At 50.9% G+C, this 16,608-nt stretch overlaps 7 protein-coding genes across 7 annotated transcripts; 4 read left to right on the top strand and 3 right to left on the bottom strand.

Annotated features, from left to right (window-relative positions):
• Positions 1-980: 980 nt before the first annotated feature.
• EDD37DRAFT_342200 (tubulin gamma chain) lies at positions 981-2,874 on the bottom strand. The gene has a single exon (XM_062811697.1). It carries the CDS (start codon positions 2,544-2,546, stop codon positions 1,194-1,196), a length of 1,353 nt encoding a protein of 450 aa, XP_062672249.1. The 5' UTR covers positions 2,547-2,874; the 3' UTR covers positions 981-1,193.
• A 788-nt stretch (positions 2,875-3,662) lies between these two features.
• EDD37DRAFT_342587 (glycerophosphoryl diester phosphodiesterase) lies at positions 3,663-5,355 on the top strand. Its single transcript, XM_062811698.1, has 3 exons — positions 3,663-3,953; positions 4,003-4,190; positions 4,240-5,355. The coding sequence occupies exons 1-3, from the start codon at positions 3,815-3,817 to the stop codon at positions 5,011-5,013; spliced, it is 1,101 nt and encodes a 366-aa protein (XP_062672250.1). The 5' UTR covers positions 3,663-3,814; the 3' UTR covers positions 5,014-5,355.
• A 930-nt stretch (positions 5,356-6,285) lies between these two features.
• EDD37DRAFT_342634 (S-glutathione dehydrogenase) lies at positions 6,286-8,438 on the top strand. Its single transcript, XM_062811700.1, has 6 exons — positions 6,286-6,753; positions 6,811-6,825; positions 6,880-6,994; positions 7,046-7,181; positions 7,232-7,991; positions 8,044-8,438. The coding sequence occupies exons 1-6, from the start codon at positions 6,730-6,732 to the stop codon at positions 8,140-8,142; spliced, it is 1,149 nt and encodes a 382-aa protein (XP_062672251.1). The 5' UTR covers positions 6,286-6,729; the 3' UTR covers positions 8,143-8,438.
• A 39-nt stretch (positions 8,439-8,477) lies between these two features.
• Positions 8,478-10,841, top strand: EDD37DRAFT_627054 (uncharacterized protein). Its single transcript, XM_062816346.1, has 2 exons — positions 8,478-10,208; positions 10,262-10,841. The coding sequence occupies exons 1-2, from the start codon at positions 8,898-8,900 to the stop codon at positions 10,517-10,519; spliced, it is 1,569 nt and encodes a 522-aa protein (XP_062672252.1). The 5' UTR covers positions 8,478-8,897; the 3' UTR covers positions 10,520-10,841.
• Positions 10,842-11,103: 262 nt separating this feature from the next.
• EDD37DRAFT_607932 (uncharacterized protein) lies at positions 11,104-11,829 on the top strand (the record flags this gene model as incomplete). Its single annotated transcript, XM_062815010.1, has 1 exon — positions 11,104-11,829. The coding sequence occupies one exon, from the start codon at positions 11,104-11,106 to the stop codon at positions 11,827-11,829; it is 726 nt and encodes a 241-aa protein (XP_062672253.1).
• Positions 11,830-12,612: 783 nt separating this feature from the next.
• Positions 12,613-13,836, bottom strand: EDD37DRAFT_657114 (zinc-binding oxidoreductase alcohol dehydrogenase; the record flags this gene model as incomplete). Its single annotated transcript, XM_062818877.1, has 2 exons — positions 12,613-13,138; positions 13,319-13,836. The coding sequence occupies 2 exons, from the start codon at positions 13,834-13,836 to the stop codon at positions 12,613-12,615; spliced, it is 1,044 nt and encodes a 347-aa protein (XP_062672254.1).
• A 441-nt stretch (positions 13,837-14,277) lies between these two features.
• On the bottom strand, positions 14,278-16,215 carry EDD37DRAFT_343425 (uncharacterized protein). Its single transcript, XM_062811705.1, has 4 exons — positions 15,701-16,215; positions 15,613-15,654; positions 14,916-15,468; positions 14,278-14,870 (listed from the first exon to the last, which is right to left on the bottom strand). The coding sequence occupies exons 1-4, from the start codon at positions 15,800-15,802 to the stop codon at positions 14,617-14,619; spliced, it is 951 nt and encodes a 316-aa protein (XP_062672255.1). The 5' UTR covers positions 15,803-16,215; the 3' UTR covers positions 14,278-14,616.
• Positions 16,216-16,608: the final 393 nt, after the last annotated feature.

The raw sequence follows: 16,608 nt of genomic DNA on the forward strand, positions 1-16,608 counted from the left end.
CTGAGGGAAATGACTGACTATCACTCCCCAATACGTCCCTGATATGTGGCTGGATTTTCGATGGCATTGATTCAATTGTCCAACGTTTCATCCAGAGTCGACCGCTGGTTGCCTACGTATACAACCTCCTTCTGAACCACATGGTCGCCTCGTGTGCTCCTCGCGTGCTCGTTACCATTGAATTGCACGTTCGAGAAGGATGTCAACCAGAGAACTCGAACCCAACCAGCTCGATAAGGTTACGAGTATCCCAGAGTCCGGTTCACGGTTCGTCTTCATCGATTCCACCTTCGTCTGTGCTCAATGTCTGTGCTGACACGAGGCACTCGGATACCAAAGCCAGCAGGTGCATGCGTGCCCAACAAAGCCAGGAAAGCTACAACCCATTTGCCTTTGTTGCACCATCGCTGCCAACAGCGACATACTAGTGTTCGGCTGATACCAACTAAATAGTAGCCATCTAGTCTCATCCATGACCCGGCCGCCTCACTCCGTCACCCGCTTGAGGATAGACCTCGACCTGGCACCAGGTTTGACCCCTCATTTCCGTTCGAGTCCACGTCGTTGGGCATCGTAACCAACGTCGTAAGCCTGCACATGCTTCCCAGGTGGGGGTGACTTCATAGGTAAAATCAATCAGTCATTCTCGAATCTCTACGCTGTTGTGACAGGCCGCCTTTCGATATGCACTTGGAAGTCATGCGGACATGTGCATCAAGGAGACTCTGACCGGAACCTCGATCGATGTGTGGCGCTTCAACCTGCATGTGGCATGCAGCTTCCCGAGGACCCTGGCGCTAGACTTTCCGGAGGGTTGGTCCACAACCTCAACCGTCTTCTTGAGAACGTATCGAACCGTGACACCTTCTCAAGCTCTGCAAAAGCCGCTGTTTCCAAGCCGATGATGGAGTCATCCCCGACATGCAACTTAAAGCCTGCGAAAGTGCCATCTCAGGTTCTTCAGCTCTGACCAGGAGTTTGCCCGTGCTGTCAGTAGAGATCGACATTATTAAGTGCCAGTATACTCGTCCGTGCCCGCAGCTGTCCTGCTCGTCATGATCGAACTTGGTCATCGTCGATCGGCGTGGATATCATATTCCGTGCATATCATCATTGCCGTCGTAAGGTGCAAACATGTTTCGTGAATCATATGTTGTCAAGCCTGAGTCTGGCCCGTCTCAGGGTCCGTCACTCTAGGTTTGTCCAGCGTCAGGGTCGAGATAATTGTCCTTCTCTGCGGCTTCATATTCGCCAATCAGGTCCATAACCACCTCCTTAGCCTCGTCAAATTCGCCCAGACCCTCAGCGAAAGGCGCTTCTTTCTTGTACTGCTCCAAGTATGCATTCCGTTTTCTCATCTTCTCGTATTGCACCACGATTCGCTTGAAGAGTGTCGCTACGCTGGTGTGATTGGCGAGCATCAGACCAGACACCCGGTGCGTGTTCTGTAGATATGGAGACTTCTTTGTCAAGGCGACCTGTATCGACGCTGGACCCCAGGGAATGAAGTTGGCCATTCGGCGCTCGCGAATACGCAGAAGCGATTTGTGGACATCGGTTGGATCGGCTTCGCCTTGAATGATGTTCAGGATGGAAATGTAGCAGGACGACTTGGGCGGCGTTATGGATACCATTCGGTTCTTGGGCTGCAGCAGACGGCGCATTACCTCCAATACTGTCGTCTTTCGTACCGTCTTTGCGGCATCCACATTGTCGCCGGTAAACGGGGTGTAAGCTGTCATCAGAAAGTGACAGCGAGGGGTCGGAATGAGCGAAGCAATGATACCCACAAGGTCGTTGTGCATGTAGCCTGGGTATCTGAGCGTTGTGGTAGAAGCTGACATGACCGTCGAGACCAACTGATTAGTTTGCTGGAATGAGGGTTCTTGAACGTGTAGTCTTTCGGATGCTATCCTGGACAGAGCGCCATTGTCAAGCACCACCACCGAATCCGCGTTTTGCGTCAACCGGCGCATGGTGAGCAGACTGTTGTATGGATTGACAACGACATCGCCAATGGCTGTATCCGGGAATACCGAGTATGTCTGGATGATCTTCTTTGGGAATCGGTCGTTCATGCGCTCGAGTAGATAAGAGCCCAGGCCCGAGCCAGTACCGCCAGCAATGGAGTGCAGCAGCATGAAGCCTTCCAGCGAATCGCTCCCATCCGCTTCACGATCAATCATGTCAAAGATTTCCTCTTGTACTCTTTCACCAGCAGCATAACCGGCCGCCCAATTGTTCCCGGCGCCCATTCCATCTTCACCAACAAAGAAGTTTTCGGGGTTGTAAATGTTCTTGTAGGGGCCGGTTTGGATGCTGTTTATGACTCGTGGTTCAAGATCGACCAGGATTGCTCGAGGGATGTAGCGTGTATCGTCGCTCTGATAGAAGAAGACGTCTTTGCGGTCACCGCCCTCGGTCGCGAAATCTTCCAACGTTCCATCGCGACTAATCCCATGCTCTTGACATAATTGCTGCCAGAACTTAGAACCTATAGCGTTTCCGCACTGACCTGCCTGGATTGTGATGATCTCGCGAGGCATATCCGGCTGGGATAGTAATGATTGTGTAGGTAGAGGGAAGATTGGTAACAAGAAACGCGTGGGTCACCAAGTCAATAATTTGACGCGTGCGAGGTGCGCCAATGCGTGGGGGAAGTCTGCACATACAATAGGGGATCCCTTCCAGGCCTCAGTTCGGATCTGTGCCTTTGTACTTCAATCTTTCGCATCCTCGTTCTCGTGAGGCCTTATCGTAATACGAAACTTCTACGGTGTCTGCGAATCTGCTAGAGCGGATCAAAAAGCTCTCACTCGAACCGTTGTGACCTGCATGTCTGCTACTTATAGGCCCGTGGTCATTCGCTATTGCTGCATACAGGGAAATCATGAGACATTCTACGTGCACGACAATTCTATTCATCTTGCCTGCTTGGGGCCCTGCAAGTCCAGGTTGTCCCTGCCGTGGTTATTCATGAGATATGTTGCGGCGCCGGAACGTAACGTTTTTGTGCATCCGTGTATTGTGCGCCTCCCACGAATTTGTAGACTGCTGAGAGTCAGCAACTGACATCGGAGGAATCTCAATTTCCGCAGGCATCCCTGGTAGGCTTTGAAAAGTGCGTGGCCTCTCGATGTTATTTTTCACCAATGCCTTCTTCAAGACCCGATACGACGATGCTGGAGATTTAGACGTCGACTTCCACGTGGACTCCAAAAGTGGTCGTGTATTGGACGCCCGACCTGTCGCAATGCTCCCGAAATGGAAGCGGAGCTTGCTCCCTGGTGCATCGGATTCCCATCGATCCGGGACAATTGGCGGAGCTCCTCCCACGAAACAACCTGTCAAGGTCAAACAAACAGGATCTGGTGGCGTATCGCCCGCCGTTTCGAGGCATTTGGAATTTTGGGTTCTTTCCACGAGCTCTCTTTTGGCCAGGCGCCTGAACTGGCGCTGTCCCGTCGTATCCTCTTCTTCGAGACCGAGATGCCGCCCGCACGGAGTTAAAGTTGAGACAGGTACATCTTTGTTCCGTCCCTTACCTACAGCGGATGTTCCTCCTGTCCCTGGACGACGTTATAATATGACTTCTTCAGGAACCATCTCGCTCGGCAGCCTCCGTGTTGCAATGGATAATTGACACTGCACTCCAATCATGGACCTGCGGTGACGCCCACTATATCGTTTGCGCCGCCACTTGATGGCATATTCATGTTGACTATTGGCTGCGACCAAGAAGACTGTCCCTACACTATACACATCCCGGAATTGCCAGAAAGCACTTCTATTTCATTGCAGGCGTTGGAACACAATGCATCGCCCGGATCCGGATACCGTTGAGGCTGATACGCCACTCCTAAAGCAAGGGGTCCGTTCAATCGGCAAGAAAGACGCACACTATGGCACCAAGGATAACAGTCAACAACATTCAAAGGATGCCTTCCCAGTTGGTAATGGGGTACCATAGTATCCACCCAGATCCTCGCTGACATTGCGCAGCACACTGGACCTGGGCGAAGACTTATATTTCGTCCAAACACTTTCCGCAAACTATTGCCCATCGTGGCTACAAAGCGGTATATCCGGAGAATACAATGAAAGCCTTCGAGGGAGCCGTGGAGGTTGGAACTCATGCGCTCGAAACTGACATCCATTTATCGAAAGACGGTATAGTTGTTCTATCGCATGTCAGTAATCTACAGATGCAGCAGGAATTGAAAACTGACTTTTTCCAAGGATCCTGATCTCAAAAGATGCTTTGGCGTCGAGAAGAAAAAGATCATTGATTGCGACTGGGATTATCTGAAGACTCTGCGCACGCTCAAATCGCCTCAGCAACCTATGCCACAACTCCATGAGCTGCTAGAGTACATTGCACAGCCGGGTCTCGAGCATATCTGGATCCTTCTCGACATCAAAATGGACAACAATGCGGACGACGTTATGCGATTGATTGCGAAGACACTCGAGTCCGTACACCCTGGTCAAACACCCTGGAATCGAAGGGTTGTACTAGGAATCTGGGCGGCGAAGTTTCTTCCCCTCTGCACGGAGTACTTACCGGGCTATCCGGTGTCGCACATCGGTTTCTCAACTACGTACGCCAGGCAATTCCTGAAAGTGCCAAATGTGTCATTCAACATGCTGCAAAGAGTCCTCATAGGCCCATTTGGCGCTCGTTTCATACGAGATGTGCGGAGAGCAAAGCGACCCCTTTATGCTTGGACGATTAACGAAGAGAACTTGATGAGATGGTGCGTGCGAAAAGAGCTCGACGGCGTCATCACCGACGATCCGAAGAGGTTCAAGCAGATCTGCGACGAATGGAACGATGAGCGAGCAAAGCTTGCAAGGATGACTTTGTGGCAATCGCTATACACGCTTTGGGTATGGGTGTTGATTACCATTTTCTCGGTTCCCTTCAGGCGGAAATTCCCGGAGACGACTGAACAGTTCATTCGGGACCAGAATGTGCGGGCTAAGGCGGCTTCCAAGGTCACAGACCTGTGAAGAGATCATGAGCTGCAGGGGAGAATTTCGAGGCATAGAGACCTGGATTATGAGCCGCGAGATGACGCGAGTTCGACAGGCGATAGTCCTCGTCGACCCGGTAATGGCGGAGGTTGCAGGAGATGAAAAGGACTTTTGCGAAGTCATAAAATCTCTGTTCTGGTCATGCTTGTCTTAAAATGGCTTTTTCCAGAGTATACAAGACCACCAGAATTGGAAATAGGTTGATAGATTAGAGTCCTGCTTGTTGTCGGTACTTCCTTAGGACTCCACTGACGAATCAAGGAAGCCGCCTGGAGGATCTTGGCGGTCGCAGGACTAACCGGGGCAGGAAATCTAGCAAAGGCCGCAGCCTCTTACTTTTGAGCCTCCAGCAACAGAATCGACATCATCTGCAGCACGACTTCTATCAACGACAGTTGCCGTCCGAACACTAGTACCCGTCATCGCATCTTCTCTGTCACCTCTATCGAGAGTCTATCCCAAACAATTCTTTGAGGTACCTACGGTCTCGTTCGCTTCTCGCTCGAGCTACTTCAAGTCATCATGGACAGGTATGCTTGTTCAATCAGAGAGTGCCCGGTTACATGCTCATGGTTCATCGCAGCCTTACGCAAGCAGAGCAGAGGGAGTTGAACTCGCGGATAGAGAGGAAGCAGGTGAAAGAGTTCATGACCGTAGGTTACCCTTGTGCACCTGCAATCTCAACATTTTTCCAACGCAGAACATTTCGCTGACTATAATCTCCCTTCTAGATGTATTCAAAACTCGTTCAGCGTTGCTTCGACCACTGCGTCAACGATTTCACCACAAAATCCCTGATCTCGAGAGAGGAGAATTGCGTTCTGCGATGCGTTGACAAGTATATGAGGAGCAATGAGCGGATAGGAGAGCGTTTCCAGGAGCAAAACGCAGCAATGATGCAGTCAGGCGCCTTGCCAGGCAGATAAAAGTCTCGGCTCGCTTTCAAAAAATAAAACATGTACACTACAATCAGGATGGATTGCGGACAGGGTTTTATGTTCGAAATGGCCTGCTCAAATTGGCGCCGGCGATTACGCCCTGGGCTCATCTGGGGGTGTTCTGAGAGCATAACCCTGTCGACAGAATAATGCTCAATTCGACATCGAGATTACACGCAGCTCACAATAATGATAGCGACTTGTATACAAAGTATTTAATCGGCGGCTAAACTATTTCCCCTCCACCAGGCAGGACACGGCGAGATACGGACAGGGAAATGTCCAGCTCCCACCATTGCCTCGTTGTTATGCCACATTTGGAAATGTTCTCCGCTGCGGAGCTTGGATGAAAGCTGTAGAACCAGTGGCACTGCCTTCCCCTCTATCCTGTCGCATACAAGGGCTCACGCAAGAGCACAATGGCAGCGACATTTCCCGAGACAACGCCTAAAGCATAGGGGCATGAGAGCAGGTATCTTTTGGAGTGCTCCAGGCTACTCCAATGATGTTAGGGCAACCCAGGTATATCCGTTCGGAAGCCTTTCGTCCCTCCTCTTCGAGACTCGACAGCGTTTCTCCCCACATCCGTCACTTGCGTCCCTCCTCTATCCGTCATAAACAAAGCCCCCACCTTCTCCCGGCATATTTTCTACTGAGGAGCTGCCCTCATCCATGACCTGACAGTATATTTTGATATCTCCTCTTTTCGCTTACCTTTTACAATTCCTGTAATATCAAAGTACAAACAATCAAAATGCCTGCTGATACCGTCGGAAAGGTGCGTTCAATTGGGACAGGACTGCCTGGATGATGCTGACAAGATGCTTTCAAACAGACCATTACCTGCAAGGTGCGACCCGGATATGCCCCTTCCAGATTTCGTCAGTGTCTGATTTTATTGTAGGCTGCTGTCGCCTGGGAAGCTGGCAAGGACCTCTCGATCGAAGATGTCGAAGTAGGACCTCCTAGAGCCCACGAGGTTCGCATCCAAATATACTACACTGGTGTCTGCCATACCGGTATGCTGGCCATCTAAGAGAAAGGGGTTGCGGAAACTGAACATGTGCCAGATGCCTACACACTTTCCGGAAAAGACCCGGAAGGTGCCTTCCCAGTGGTTTTGGGCCACGAGGGCGCAGGTATTGTAGAGTCTGTTGGTGAGGGTGTCACAAATGTGAAGCCTGGAGACAATGTCGTGGCACTTTAGTATGCAGGCCTCCGGTGAGGGAACGAGGCAGATGACTAACTTCCAGCAGTACCCCTGAGTGCAAGGAGTGCAAGTTCTGCATCTCTGGCAAGACCAACCTCTGCGGCAAGATTCGGGCCACTCAAGGCAAGGGTGTCATGCCCGACGGTACCTCGAGATTCAAGTGCAAGGGCAAAGATCTGTTGCACTTTATGGGCACATCAACTTTCTCTCAGTATACCGTCGTAGCCGACATCTCGGTGGTTGCCATCACCGACAAGGCTCCTATGGACAGGACCTGTCTGTTGGGCTGCGGTATCACCACCGGATACGGAGCCGCCGTCATCACCGCCAAGGTCGAGAAGGGCTCCAACATTGCCGTCTTTGGTGCGGGCTGTGTCGGTCTCTCGGTCATCCAGGGTGCCGTTAAGAACGGTGCCGGCAAGATCATCGTTGTCGATGTCAACGACAAGAAAGAGGAATGGGCCCACAAGTTCGGTGGTACCGACTTCGTCAACCCTACCAAGTTGAATGGCCAGACTATCCAGGAGAAGTTGATCGAGATGACCGATGGTGGATGTGACTATACCTTTGACTGCACTGGTAACGTCCAGGTCATGAGAGCCGCTCTTGAGGCATGCCACAAAGGTTGGGGTGAATCGATCATCATCGGTGTTGCTCCCGCTGGTGCCGAAATCTCTACCAGACCATTTCAGCTTGTTACTGGTCGTTCGTGGCGAGGATGTGCCTTTGGTGGTGTCAAGGGCCGAACTCAGCTGCCAGGCCTTGTTGCCGATTACCTCGACGGCAAGCTCAAGGTTGACGAATTTGTATGTCTGCCTCGTCCTGTGATCCATGGGCTTTGTGCTAACATCACCACAGATCACTCACAGACAGCCACTTGCGAAGATCAACGATGCCTTCCACGACATGCACGCTGGAGACTGTATCCGTTGTGTCGTGAACATGAGGGAGGATTAGTATGTTCTCTTGCACTCCGCAGCATGCCAGTCTACTAACATTGTTGTAAAGACTACGCTCGGGCCCCCGCTCTTCTCCCAAGCTATGAAAGCACAACGTGCACCTCGAGACGAGGAGATACGTGGAGGAAATGGGTGGTTACCTTCAAGACTGCAATTGTCAATTGTCCATTTTTTGAAGCAATGTGCAGGGATACTCTAGATAGGCGGCCAGGAAAAGCACTGACAATGAATGAATACATACCCTATGCTATCATAGCGAAATCTTCATAAATTCATAAGATACTACTTGATCCATCTCGGTGTTGTCCCTGACCGAACTGAATGTGTTAGGCCCGCTTTCGTGATGATACCATCGCAAGTAGCGTTGCTGGTGCCGCTTATCATACGCTTATCTCAACAGTTGCGGCTGTTTCCGTACCTTAGAACCTCAACGAAATCCCTGCTCGTTGCAACCACACCTCAGCAAGCACGCGGGTAGCTTTAACCATCTGTGACTTAGGCTGGCACAACTTGCATAAGTTGTTGTTATCATAAACTGGAGTTATTGAGCCTAATAGCCTCGAACCTGTTTCGTCCCTGACACCTAGTTGACCTCAGTATCTATTTACCAGTCTCAATCCCGAGTCGATAAGCATCAGTGATGATAAGCTCTGAGCTACAATGACTGCCAACATGAAAGCAGTCTCCCTGGCTGCTGCGTGAGTTAGTCTGAGGAACGACCACCGACGATAGTGGCTTTTTTTCTCTCCAGCAATGGAAGGCTTCAAGGAAGTGACTTCAGCGATTGAAGGACGTCTTTTCGTTTCCACCAAGAAGCACCACGAAGCCGAGAAGAACAATGGAGTCTACTTTCAGTCCCGACCCGAAACACTTCCGATGGTGGATTCGTGGCTCTCACCCTTCGCAAGGAGCATAGACATCTCAGGCAAAACCAAGTCAATCAGCACGAAAGAAGGACATGAACTCGTCAGCGATGGAGAACGCCCGCGCCATCGTGTATCAGTACGGGATCGTGGCAGAGACCTTCCGAAATTGAAAAGTCGTGGAGGAGATAGCGTCAGCATGACCAGCAATGACGCCTTTACAGTCGCACTCGAGCTCGCTGAACCTATCCTATACCTGGAGGGCTTCGATTATCCGCACAACTCGGCACACAGGTCTGCAGTCTTGAGGGGTTTCATGCACTTGGACGTATCGCGTCAAGTGTCTCTATCTGAACTTTCAGTCACATTCCGAGGTGTAAGCCGGACGATTTGGCCTGAAGCATGGAGGGTGCGGCGTCTGAAGAAGACCTACGAGGAAGACATAGTGCATCATTCCTGGGATTACTTGAGGCATGATCCTACTGTGGATGACCATCGGTCGCACGCCCCGCGCATATTCGAATCAGGACAATATACCTATGCCTTTGAGCTGCCACTCGAGTCTTCGCTCCCCGAGACAATCGAGTTGCCCATGGGAAAGGTCAGCTACACCTTGACAGCCTCAGCAACCGAGGCAGGCCGCCACAGCAGTGTATCGAGCTTCACCCAAACCATCACACTTATACGGATCCCATGCACGTGCTCACTTGAGCTGACTGAGCCTTATGAAGTCCACGGCCTGCTTCACGGCCTGAAGTACAGCTTCGTGTTAGCTGCCAAGTCCTGTCGAGTCGGCGGCCAACTTCCTCTCAGAATTAGGATATCATCTCCAACGGATCGGTCCTGGCAGAGCATCAATGTCTCATTGGTCGAAGACGTGCAATATCGTACACGAGACGGGTTGGTGCATCGGGAACAGTCTCGATCCAAGGCCGTCCTGTACACAAAGCGTGCGAAACGAGAACCTATACATCAAAGAGCACTCCGACGCATCAGTGCTGCTGGTGAGAAAATGGCGACCACATATGCCGGCAGCGTTATCATCGAGAAAGACGAGCCTCGGAGAAGCGGGTCGGTGTCACACCTGGAACACGGCGACTTGAATCAGATGGATGAAAAAGCCATCCTCACTCTCCCTTCCTGCTCAAAGATAGAGGCAGACACTGCGTACAAGTGTCTGTACGTCCGACATTACCTTCTGGTAGGTGCTGCAAGAAGCTATAGTAATCAAATTGTGACTAACAGCCCCACTAGATTACCATTGCTGCCGAAGTGGAAGTCAATGAGAACAGTCGAAAGCATTTAGAAATACGACTACGAATGCCAGTGCATGTACTGACATGTAAGCTGTGCGACGGCAACGCAATGCTGCCGGAATATTCGGAGAATCCTGCAGACTTGGCTCTTGATGGTCCCGCAGACCTGTGTCGCTGCGTGAGTCCCACAACAACTAGTATGAGAGAGCCCAGTCCGGGTGAGTCTCTGGACTCTGTGGTCACCTCCGGCGTATGAGATAGAAAAGGTATCTGCACCTTCTACGAAGCGCCATTCAGTCCAGTGGCATGTGTGATCGTGGTGGACAAAAACTGGAAAAGGACCTTGGCATCTGCATTTGCAGACCATGTGCAGGCCATGTGCAGAACGAGGCTCTGAATCTCTTGACAGCTCTCTTCCCAGCTGCATACATCACTGCAAAAATTACATGAACCAAGAAGGAGGGCACATATCAAAGTCCTCGGCTTGAAGCGTACCACAATACATACAGCAGCAAAGGTTGAGCTGCACGTGACACGAACATTTCAAACTTGAAATTTAATTTTCAGCGAGCAAACATCTTGCCTTCCTTCTCAACCTTAGTTCTTTTCTCTTTTGCTTTCCATCCATCGTTTCGATCTTTCTGCCCAGGTTCCATGCATATATTCCTCATCCGTCATGGTGAAACAGAACACAACGTTGCAGGTCTTCTCGCTGGAGTCTCTGACTCGAGGCTCACAAACCATGGCGTTCAGCAGACGCAGAGGCTAGGTAAATATCTTGCCACCCATCGCAACCTTCGCTTCACACGCATTTATGCATCAGACCTCCAACGTGCGTACATGACGGCAGATGAGATCCGAAGACATCAAGCTGCGCAATGGTCTGATAGAGGAGCTCCGGAGGTCGTCAGACTGCCAGTCCTACGAGAACAAGACTTTGGCTCTTACGAGCTCGTACCGTGGGCCTCAAAGCGAGCTCAAAATGCTCTCGATCCTCGCGTGCCAAACCCACAAGATCCCGATTTCCGTCCTCAAGAAACTTCGGATGCTATGCGGCTCAGAGCAGAAACGTTTATTGCAGATTTTATTCTTCCTCTCGCTACATCTCTCTGGGCAACAGAACAGGACTTCACCAACGAATGTGTCGCGGTAGTGTCTCATGGTCTATTCTTGTCCGCGCTGTGGAATGCCCTACTTGCAAAGTTCAACACAGGCAGCGTCGCGCTTGGCGCCAACGTTGAGGTTCTCAGCTACGGTAAACCACTCGAATATCTGCCCTCCTGGAACAACACGGCATTTCTCGAACTGACCATTCGGCGAGCGCCCGGTGATACACAGACTGACGATGCAGATCAAGCGCAGTCAACGCAGGCTCAACACTCCTACTCGATGCCATTCTACGATTGCTCCATGACTGTCCATGCCGTCAACGGCAGAGATCATCTTTTTGATCTGAAGCGTGCAAGAGGTGGTATTGGTTCGGCGGCATATGATACGAAACAGAAAAGTCTGGACGGCTTCTTCAAACGTCCCAGAGATGACTCTGCTTCCGGAGCAGCAGGCTGATGAGGCGATGAGGCATTCCTGTTTGAATATCTAATCTCGGACAAGTCTAGTACACATTTTCGATATCGCTAAGAGCTCTGCCTTTCAAATCCCAAGGGACATCAAGCATGCAATAATTCAGAAAGTAGTGGCTATGCACCTTCTCCGAACACGCAGGACAAAGCAAAACAGGTATGTGCTACTCTCAACTTCCTTCCCCTCTCTTTGTACTACGATGATGAAGCACAATTCACACAGACCTGTTCTGAACTCAACCTTGTGGAAATACAAATTGTACCAACTGCTGTCTGACACGTACTCAAAACTGCATCTGCTTACTTCGCTGAGATGTTTTCTTGTTCCTGACGCTAATGCTATGAACTAGGGACAATATGTCGAGTGTGATGGCTAGTGATGCAACCACCTGTCTCGTGAACCCTCCCTCTCTATCATATGCTGTGGTGTCACCGACATGCTGCCTTCTCCACGCCTGACCAAGTTTTCAGCCAGCACTCGACTTTCCCACAGCACACTACAGTCGACGGCACAGGCAGAAGTCCCTGTTCAGCCTTTTCCGGTCTTCCTCCAGATGGTTAAAGAATTCCAGCTTGTTCAGGGATCATCTCAAAACAGCCACATACGGCCGGACTTCCTACATACTTAAGAAACCTTACGACACGAATAATGAGGTACACGAAGCCTGCAACACGACGTAACACATTATGCACCTAGAGCAGGCTTCAATCAAACATTGTTAGAAACGTTAATTCATTTTTACCTACCACCAACCCTACTTCTCTGTCCTCAAGGCGTCTCCTCAACCTTATAAACCAACTTGTTTCCACTGACCTTCCCACTCTTCAAATCCTCAAGACCCGAAATCACTCCCTGCAATCCATCCTTCCCCACCTTCTCAGCATGCGGCTTTAGCTTGCCTTCAGCCAACAATTTCTCCGTGATCCCCATGAACTTCTTCGCAAACTCAAAGTCCTCAGAGCTCGCGGGGATTTTATTCGTGGCAAACTCAAATTCCTCCCCGAAAACAGTGTACATGAGCGTACTCACGCTCTCGACGTCCTCTCTGGGTGAGCTCACGCTCAGAATCGCACCATATCGACATCCCTTCTCCGTGGACAAGGCATCGGCGCAGAATTGTGCGGTGTCTTTCTCACTGACTGTGTCCCATGCGTACTTGAGCTTGTTTTCGGTCAATTCACGGATCTTCGAGGCGGCAGATTTGTCGTTGTAATCGAATGCCTCGGCCGCGCCGAGCGATTTGACGTAGTCGAAGTTGCGGGGTGAGCAGGTTGTTATGACTTTGTAGCCGGACCTAGAATGCGGTAGCATCATGTCAGTCACATATTCCCACAAGGCATCGACATTCAGGGGACGGTCTTTCTCCTGGCCACCTCACGGCGACTTGTAGAGGGTGATGGTGGTTGTTAGGGCACCTCGCGGGGACTGAAAGGGGTTGATGACCATGTCGTCTTCGACGACCAGGTGAACTTACAGCGTAGCATACTGCACAGCCAGCGCTCCTGTCGCGGTACTTCCACCATAAATCAAAACATACTCCTTATCCTTGACCGGGTCCGTAGGCAATTTGAGTTTCAGTGCTTTTTGATACAAGCCCTGTCCCACCGTCGTGGCGCCTAGCGGCAGCGTGCTCGCGGCCTCAAAGCTCAGACTGTCAGGCTTCTTGATCTGCACATCTCCTTTCGCCACGATGTACTCGGCGAACGCCCCGTCCTCGGTTTGACTTGCGTTGCCGCCATGGGCGACACCCATGATCGCATCGCCCTTCGACCACGACTTGGTGACTTTGCTGCCGACTTCCTCGACGGTGCCGGAAAAGTCGCAGCCTAACAACCCGTTTTCTCTGGCGAGGCCGAATGCAGCGTGTTTCCAGTCTGTTGGGTTGAGGGCGACGGCTTTGACTTTGACTAGCAGGTAATCATCTCGCAGTTTGGGGACCGGTCGGCTCTTCTGGAGGACGGGCTCCTTGTTGCGGTTCACGACGGCTTTCATTGTTGACATTGTTGTTGTTGATATTCTTGTTGCTGATCGTGTAATTGATGGATATGGTGGAAAGATGTTTAGTCGGGTCCTTGTCAGGGCACTGGAAAGCATCGAAGCGCGGGGCAGCCTTTATATCACGACCGTTGCAAATGTACGGACAAAACTGGCCCGGGTCCGCTCGAATGGGTAAATGCGCGACGTGGTACGGAGACTGTTAAATGTACGAACGTCGAGGAAACTTTTCACAGATCAATATGGAGTGGAAATGACGTTCGCATGATATCATGAACAGATATCAATTCTAGAATGACACGACTGCCGAGATCCAATAACCGGATGCAATAACGAAAGTAGTCAAACACATTATCTGAATCGAACACAACGCCTTCGCAATGCACAATTTCACTGAAAACATGCCGAATACTCGCCGGTGATGAAGCATTCAAAAAGCTGAAGCGGAGAAAGTGTGTCGTGTTGGTAACTCCGTACCTCGGGTTTCGGGCCGTGGGTCGAAGGAGGAGGGTGCTGACAAATGCATACACCGTGTAGTATCTGTGTCCCTGGTATGGGCGACAGTTGGCCCGTCAGATACTCAGAAGACATAAGAGCTTTGATTTGTGAACTTGGACAGCATGTCGGAAACAGAGGTGTTTACAAGCAATATCGGCCTGGGTGTGATTTCCGTAGATTCGCCAAAATCTGTCTAGAAAGGAAGGTGGTGATGGGTGGGAGACACTTCTCGTAAAATCGGGGGGGCTGATATTGCGCTGAATCAGCCTTGTCCTCAATTCACTGTCCTGGCGCCTGGCGCCTGTCTCGAGATCCAGCAGCAGACCAGACGCGAACCAAGTAGTCTCGAAATCTTTCTGGTTGTATGGCGATCAAGTGATTGAGGTTTGCGTTCGCAAAGTCAAAGCGACCTTCAGCCGTAGCGATCAAATGGTGGTTTTGGATTTCGCGACGACGATCGCTAACGGCTCGAGCATAAGTCAATGCGTCTTGTAACGAGCTCCTTGTGTAGGCTGAGGTCTCGAACGACCGCCCTGTGAAGTTAGCGGGAGAGAACACCCTTTCCAAGTCAATCTCACCTTGAATCGTCTCAGCAATAGCAATGATATCTCGAACGCTCATCCGGTCTCCTCGCAACCTGAATTCTCGAGGCCATGTAGGCAAACCCAACGCAGCAATAACGAACCTGGCAACATCATGGGCCGAAGTCATACAAACTGTGACAGGATGTCCGGCGCTACTCATGTGAGGGATTTGTGCTCTTCGTCGCCGGAAGTCCATCAGATAATCACCTTCTTGTCCAATGTCACTGTGTAATCCTATCTGTGACGCAGCCATTCCACCTGGAGCAAAGCGTTCGTAGAGGATGCCGCATGTAAAGATGGTGAATCGCATGCCTGTCGGCTCGAGTTGATGGAGGCGGAGGATCGCGGCTCGATGGCTACGGTCTAAGAGGTCATTTTGAGGTCGCAAGGAAGGAGGTCCGCCAAACTCTGAAGGGACAAAGCGCCGGACATGTGCTGCTGCTGAGGCATCGATCAAGGCGAGCTGTGGAGTACCGCTGATGGTCGAGATGACTGTGTCGACACCAGCCAGTTTGAACCTCAAGTCTGCTGAGTTAGAGTAGTCTACCTACAAAAGTGAATGTGGTCAGTCTTCAAGTTGAGGGCTTTTGCTTCCGGGCAAGAACATGGAGACTGAGTGGCTAGCTGTGCTCAATTGTAGACACGCTGTGAAAGTAGCACACCATGACAACGAGGAGTGGAAACGACTTACCGTAAGTACCTGCCAACCTTTGGCCGTCAGACCTGGGTTAGGCTTCCATTTGTTAGTTATTGCCCTTCTGGCACAAAGTAGCACCTACCCTCCTTGACAAGATAACGAACTGATGGGACGACTGGGTAGCCAGGCTGTTTGCGATGTATTGTGCAAGCCCATTTGTGCCGACAATCGCAATTTTGATCATGACGGTCTTCTGCTTAGGACATCGTAAATCCTCGTTGTAGACCTGGGAATATATCTGCTGGAAGCAGCCATCCCGGGAGGAGTATTTGTGACAGAATGAGTCAGAAAACTCGCATTGCTGTCGTCAGTACTATATTCAAGGAGCGAATGCAATGCCGATGTTCATCAGCTGCCTGGCCAGACCGTAGATGGACCGACAATACCAAATGAGTTGCTGCTTGGGGACAAGGGGGTGCAAGAGAGTATTTAGGCAAAGGTAGCGACGATAATTGGAAGAGGCAGGAATGACCAATAAAGGCTGGGACGGGGATAAAAGAAATAACGACATGGAACATGAAGCGGCAGTGTCCATTACACTTTCGTCCATCGATTGCCAACGATTGCGTATTGCTGTAGAGTCACTGCAGGCCCAGCAGGCATCACAGGTCTTGTGCAAATGACTCACGGCCAGAACCACAAGGAGAATACCGCTCCGAACGACAACCGAGATCGCGCTGGTTGGAGCATTTGCGATACCGGTATCACCATGGATGCAGTCATAGCTGAATACTATCAGGAATAGGTTGGTCGGTCGAGAATCTCGAACAGGCGAGTGAGGGAAATTGTCGCGTGGGTCGTAGAGGGCAAGCCATGCTTCATCCACGGTCTGGTCCTTAACGAGACCTACCGTAAAATCAATTGTCGGTGTGATGACCTGCTTGAGGAAAGGACTTTTGTAAATGGTGTCGACATTCGAAGATCTCAGCCCAGTCCAGTATGTGGTAGCGGTAAAGTTAAGGACATGTCCATTTACCGCAGTATCGGGCT

Source organism: Exophiala viscosa (genome assembly GCF_022695815.1).
Source record: "Exophiala viscosa unplaced genomic scaffold EDD37scaffold_3, whole genome shotgun sequence".
Lineage (NCBI taxonomy): Eukaryota > Fungi > Ascomycota > Eurotiomycetes > Chaetothyriales > Herpotrichiellaceae > Exophiala > Exophiala viscosa.

Bases quoted from the DNA above. Each gene is read 5' to 3' on its own strand.
- EDD37DRAFT_342200 (XM_062811697.1), bottom strand. From the start codon at position 2,546: ATGCCTCGCGAGATCATCACAATCCAGGCAGGTCAGTGCGGAAACGCT.
- EDD37DRAFT_342587 (XM_062811698.1), top strand. From the start codon at position 3,815: ATGCATCGCCCGGATCCGGATACCGTTGAGGCTGATACGCCACTCCTA. The intron at 3,954-4,002 runs GTAATGGGGTAC...GACATTGCGCAG, and splicing joins AAAGGATGCCTTCCCAGTTG to CACACTGGACCTGGGCGAAG. The intron at 4,191-4,239 runs GTCAGTAATCTA...ACTTTTTCCAAG, and splicing joins GTATAGTTGTTCTATCGCAT to GATCCTGATCTCAAAAGATG.
- EDD37DRAFT_342634 (XM_062811700.1), top strand. From the start codon at position 6,730: ATGCCTGCTGATACCGTCGGAAAG. The intron at 7,182-7,231 runs GTATGCAGGCCT...AACTTCCAGCAG, and splicing joins GACAATGTCGTGGCACTTTA to TACCCCTGAGTGCAAGGAGT. The intron at 7,992-8,043 runs GTATGTCTGCCT...ACATCACCACAG, and splicing joins AGCTCAAGGTTGACGAATTT to ATCACTCACAGACAGCCACT.
- EDD37DRAFT_627054 (XM_062816346.1), top strand. From the start codon at position 8,898: ATGGAAGGCTTCAAGGAAGTGACTTCAGCGATTGAAGGACGTCTTTTC. The intron at 10,209-10,261 runs GTAGGTGCTGCA...CAGCCCCACTAG, and splicing joins ACGTCCGACATTACCTTCTG to ATTACCATTGCTGCCGAAGT.
- EDD37DRAFT_343425 (XM_062811705.1), bottom strand. From the start codon at position 15,802: ATGATCAAAATTGCGATTGTCGGCACAAATGGGCTTGCACAATACATC. The intron at 15,655-15,700 runs GTAGGTGCTACT...AACAAATGGAAG, and splicing joins TCGTTATCTTGTCAAGGAGG to CCTAACCCAGGTCTGACGGC. The intron at 14,871-14,915 runs GTGAGATTGACT...CTAACTTCACAG, and splicing joins TATTGCTGAGACGATTCAAG to GGCGGTCGTTCGAGACCTCA.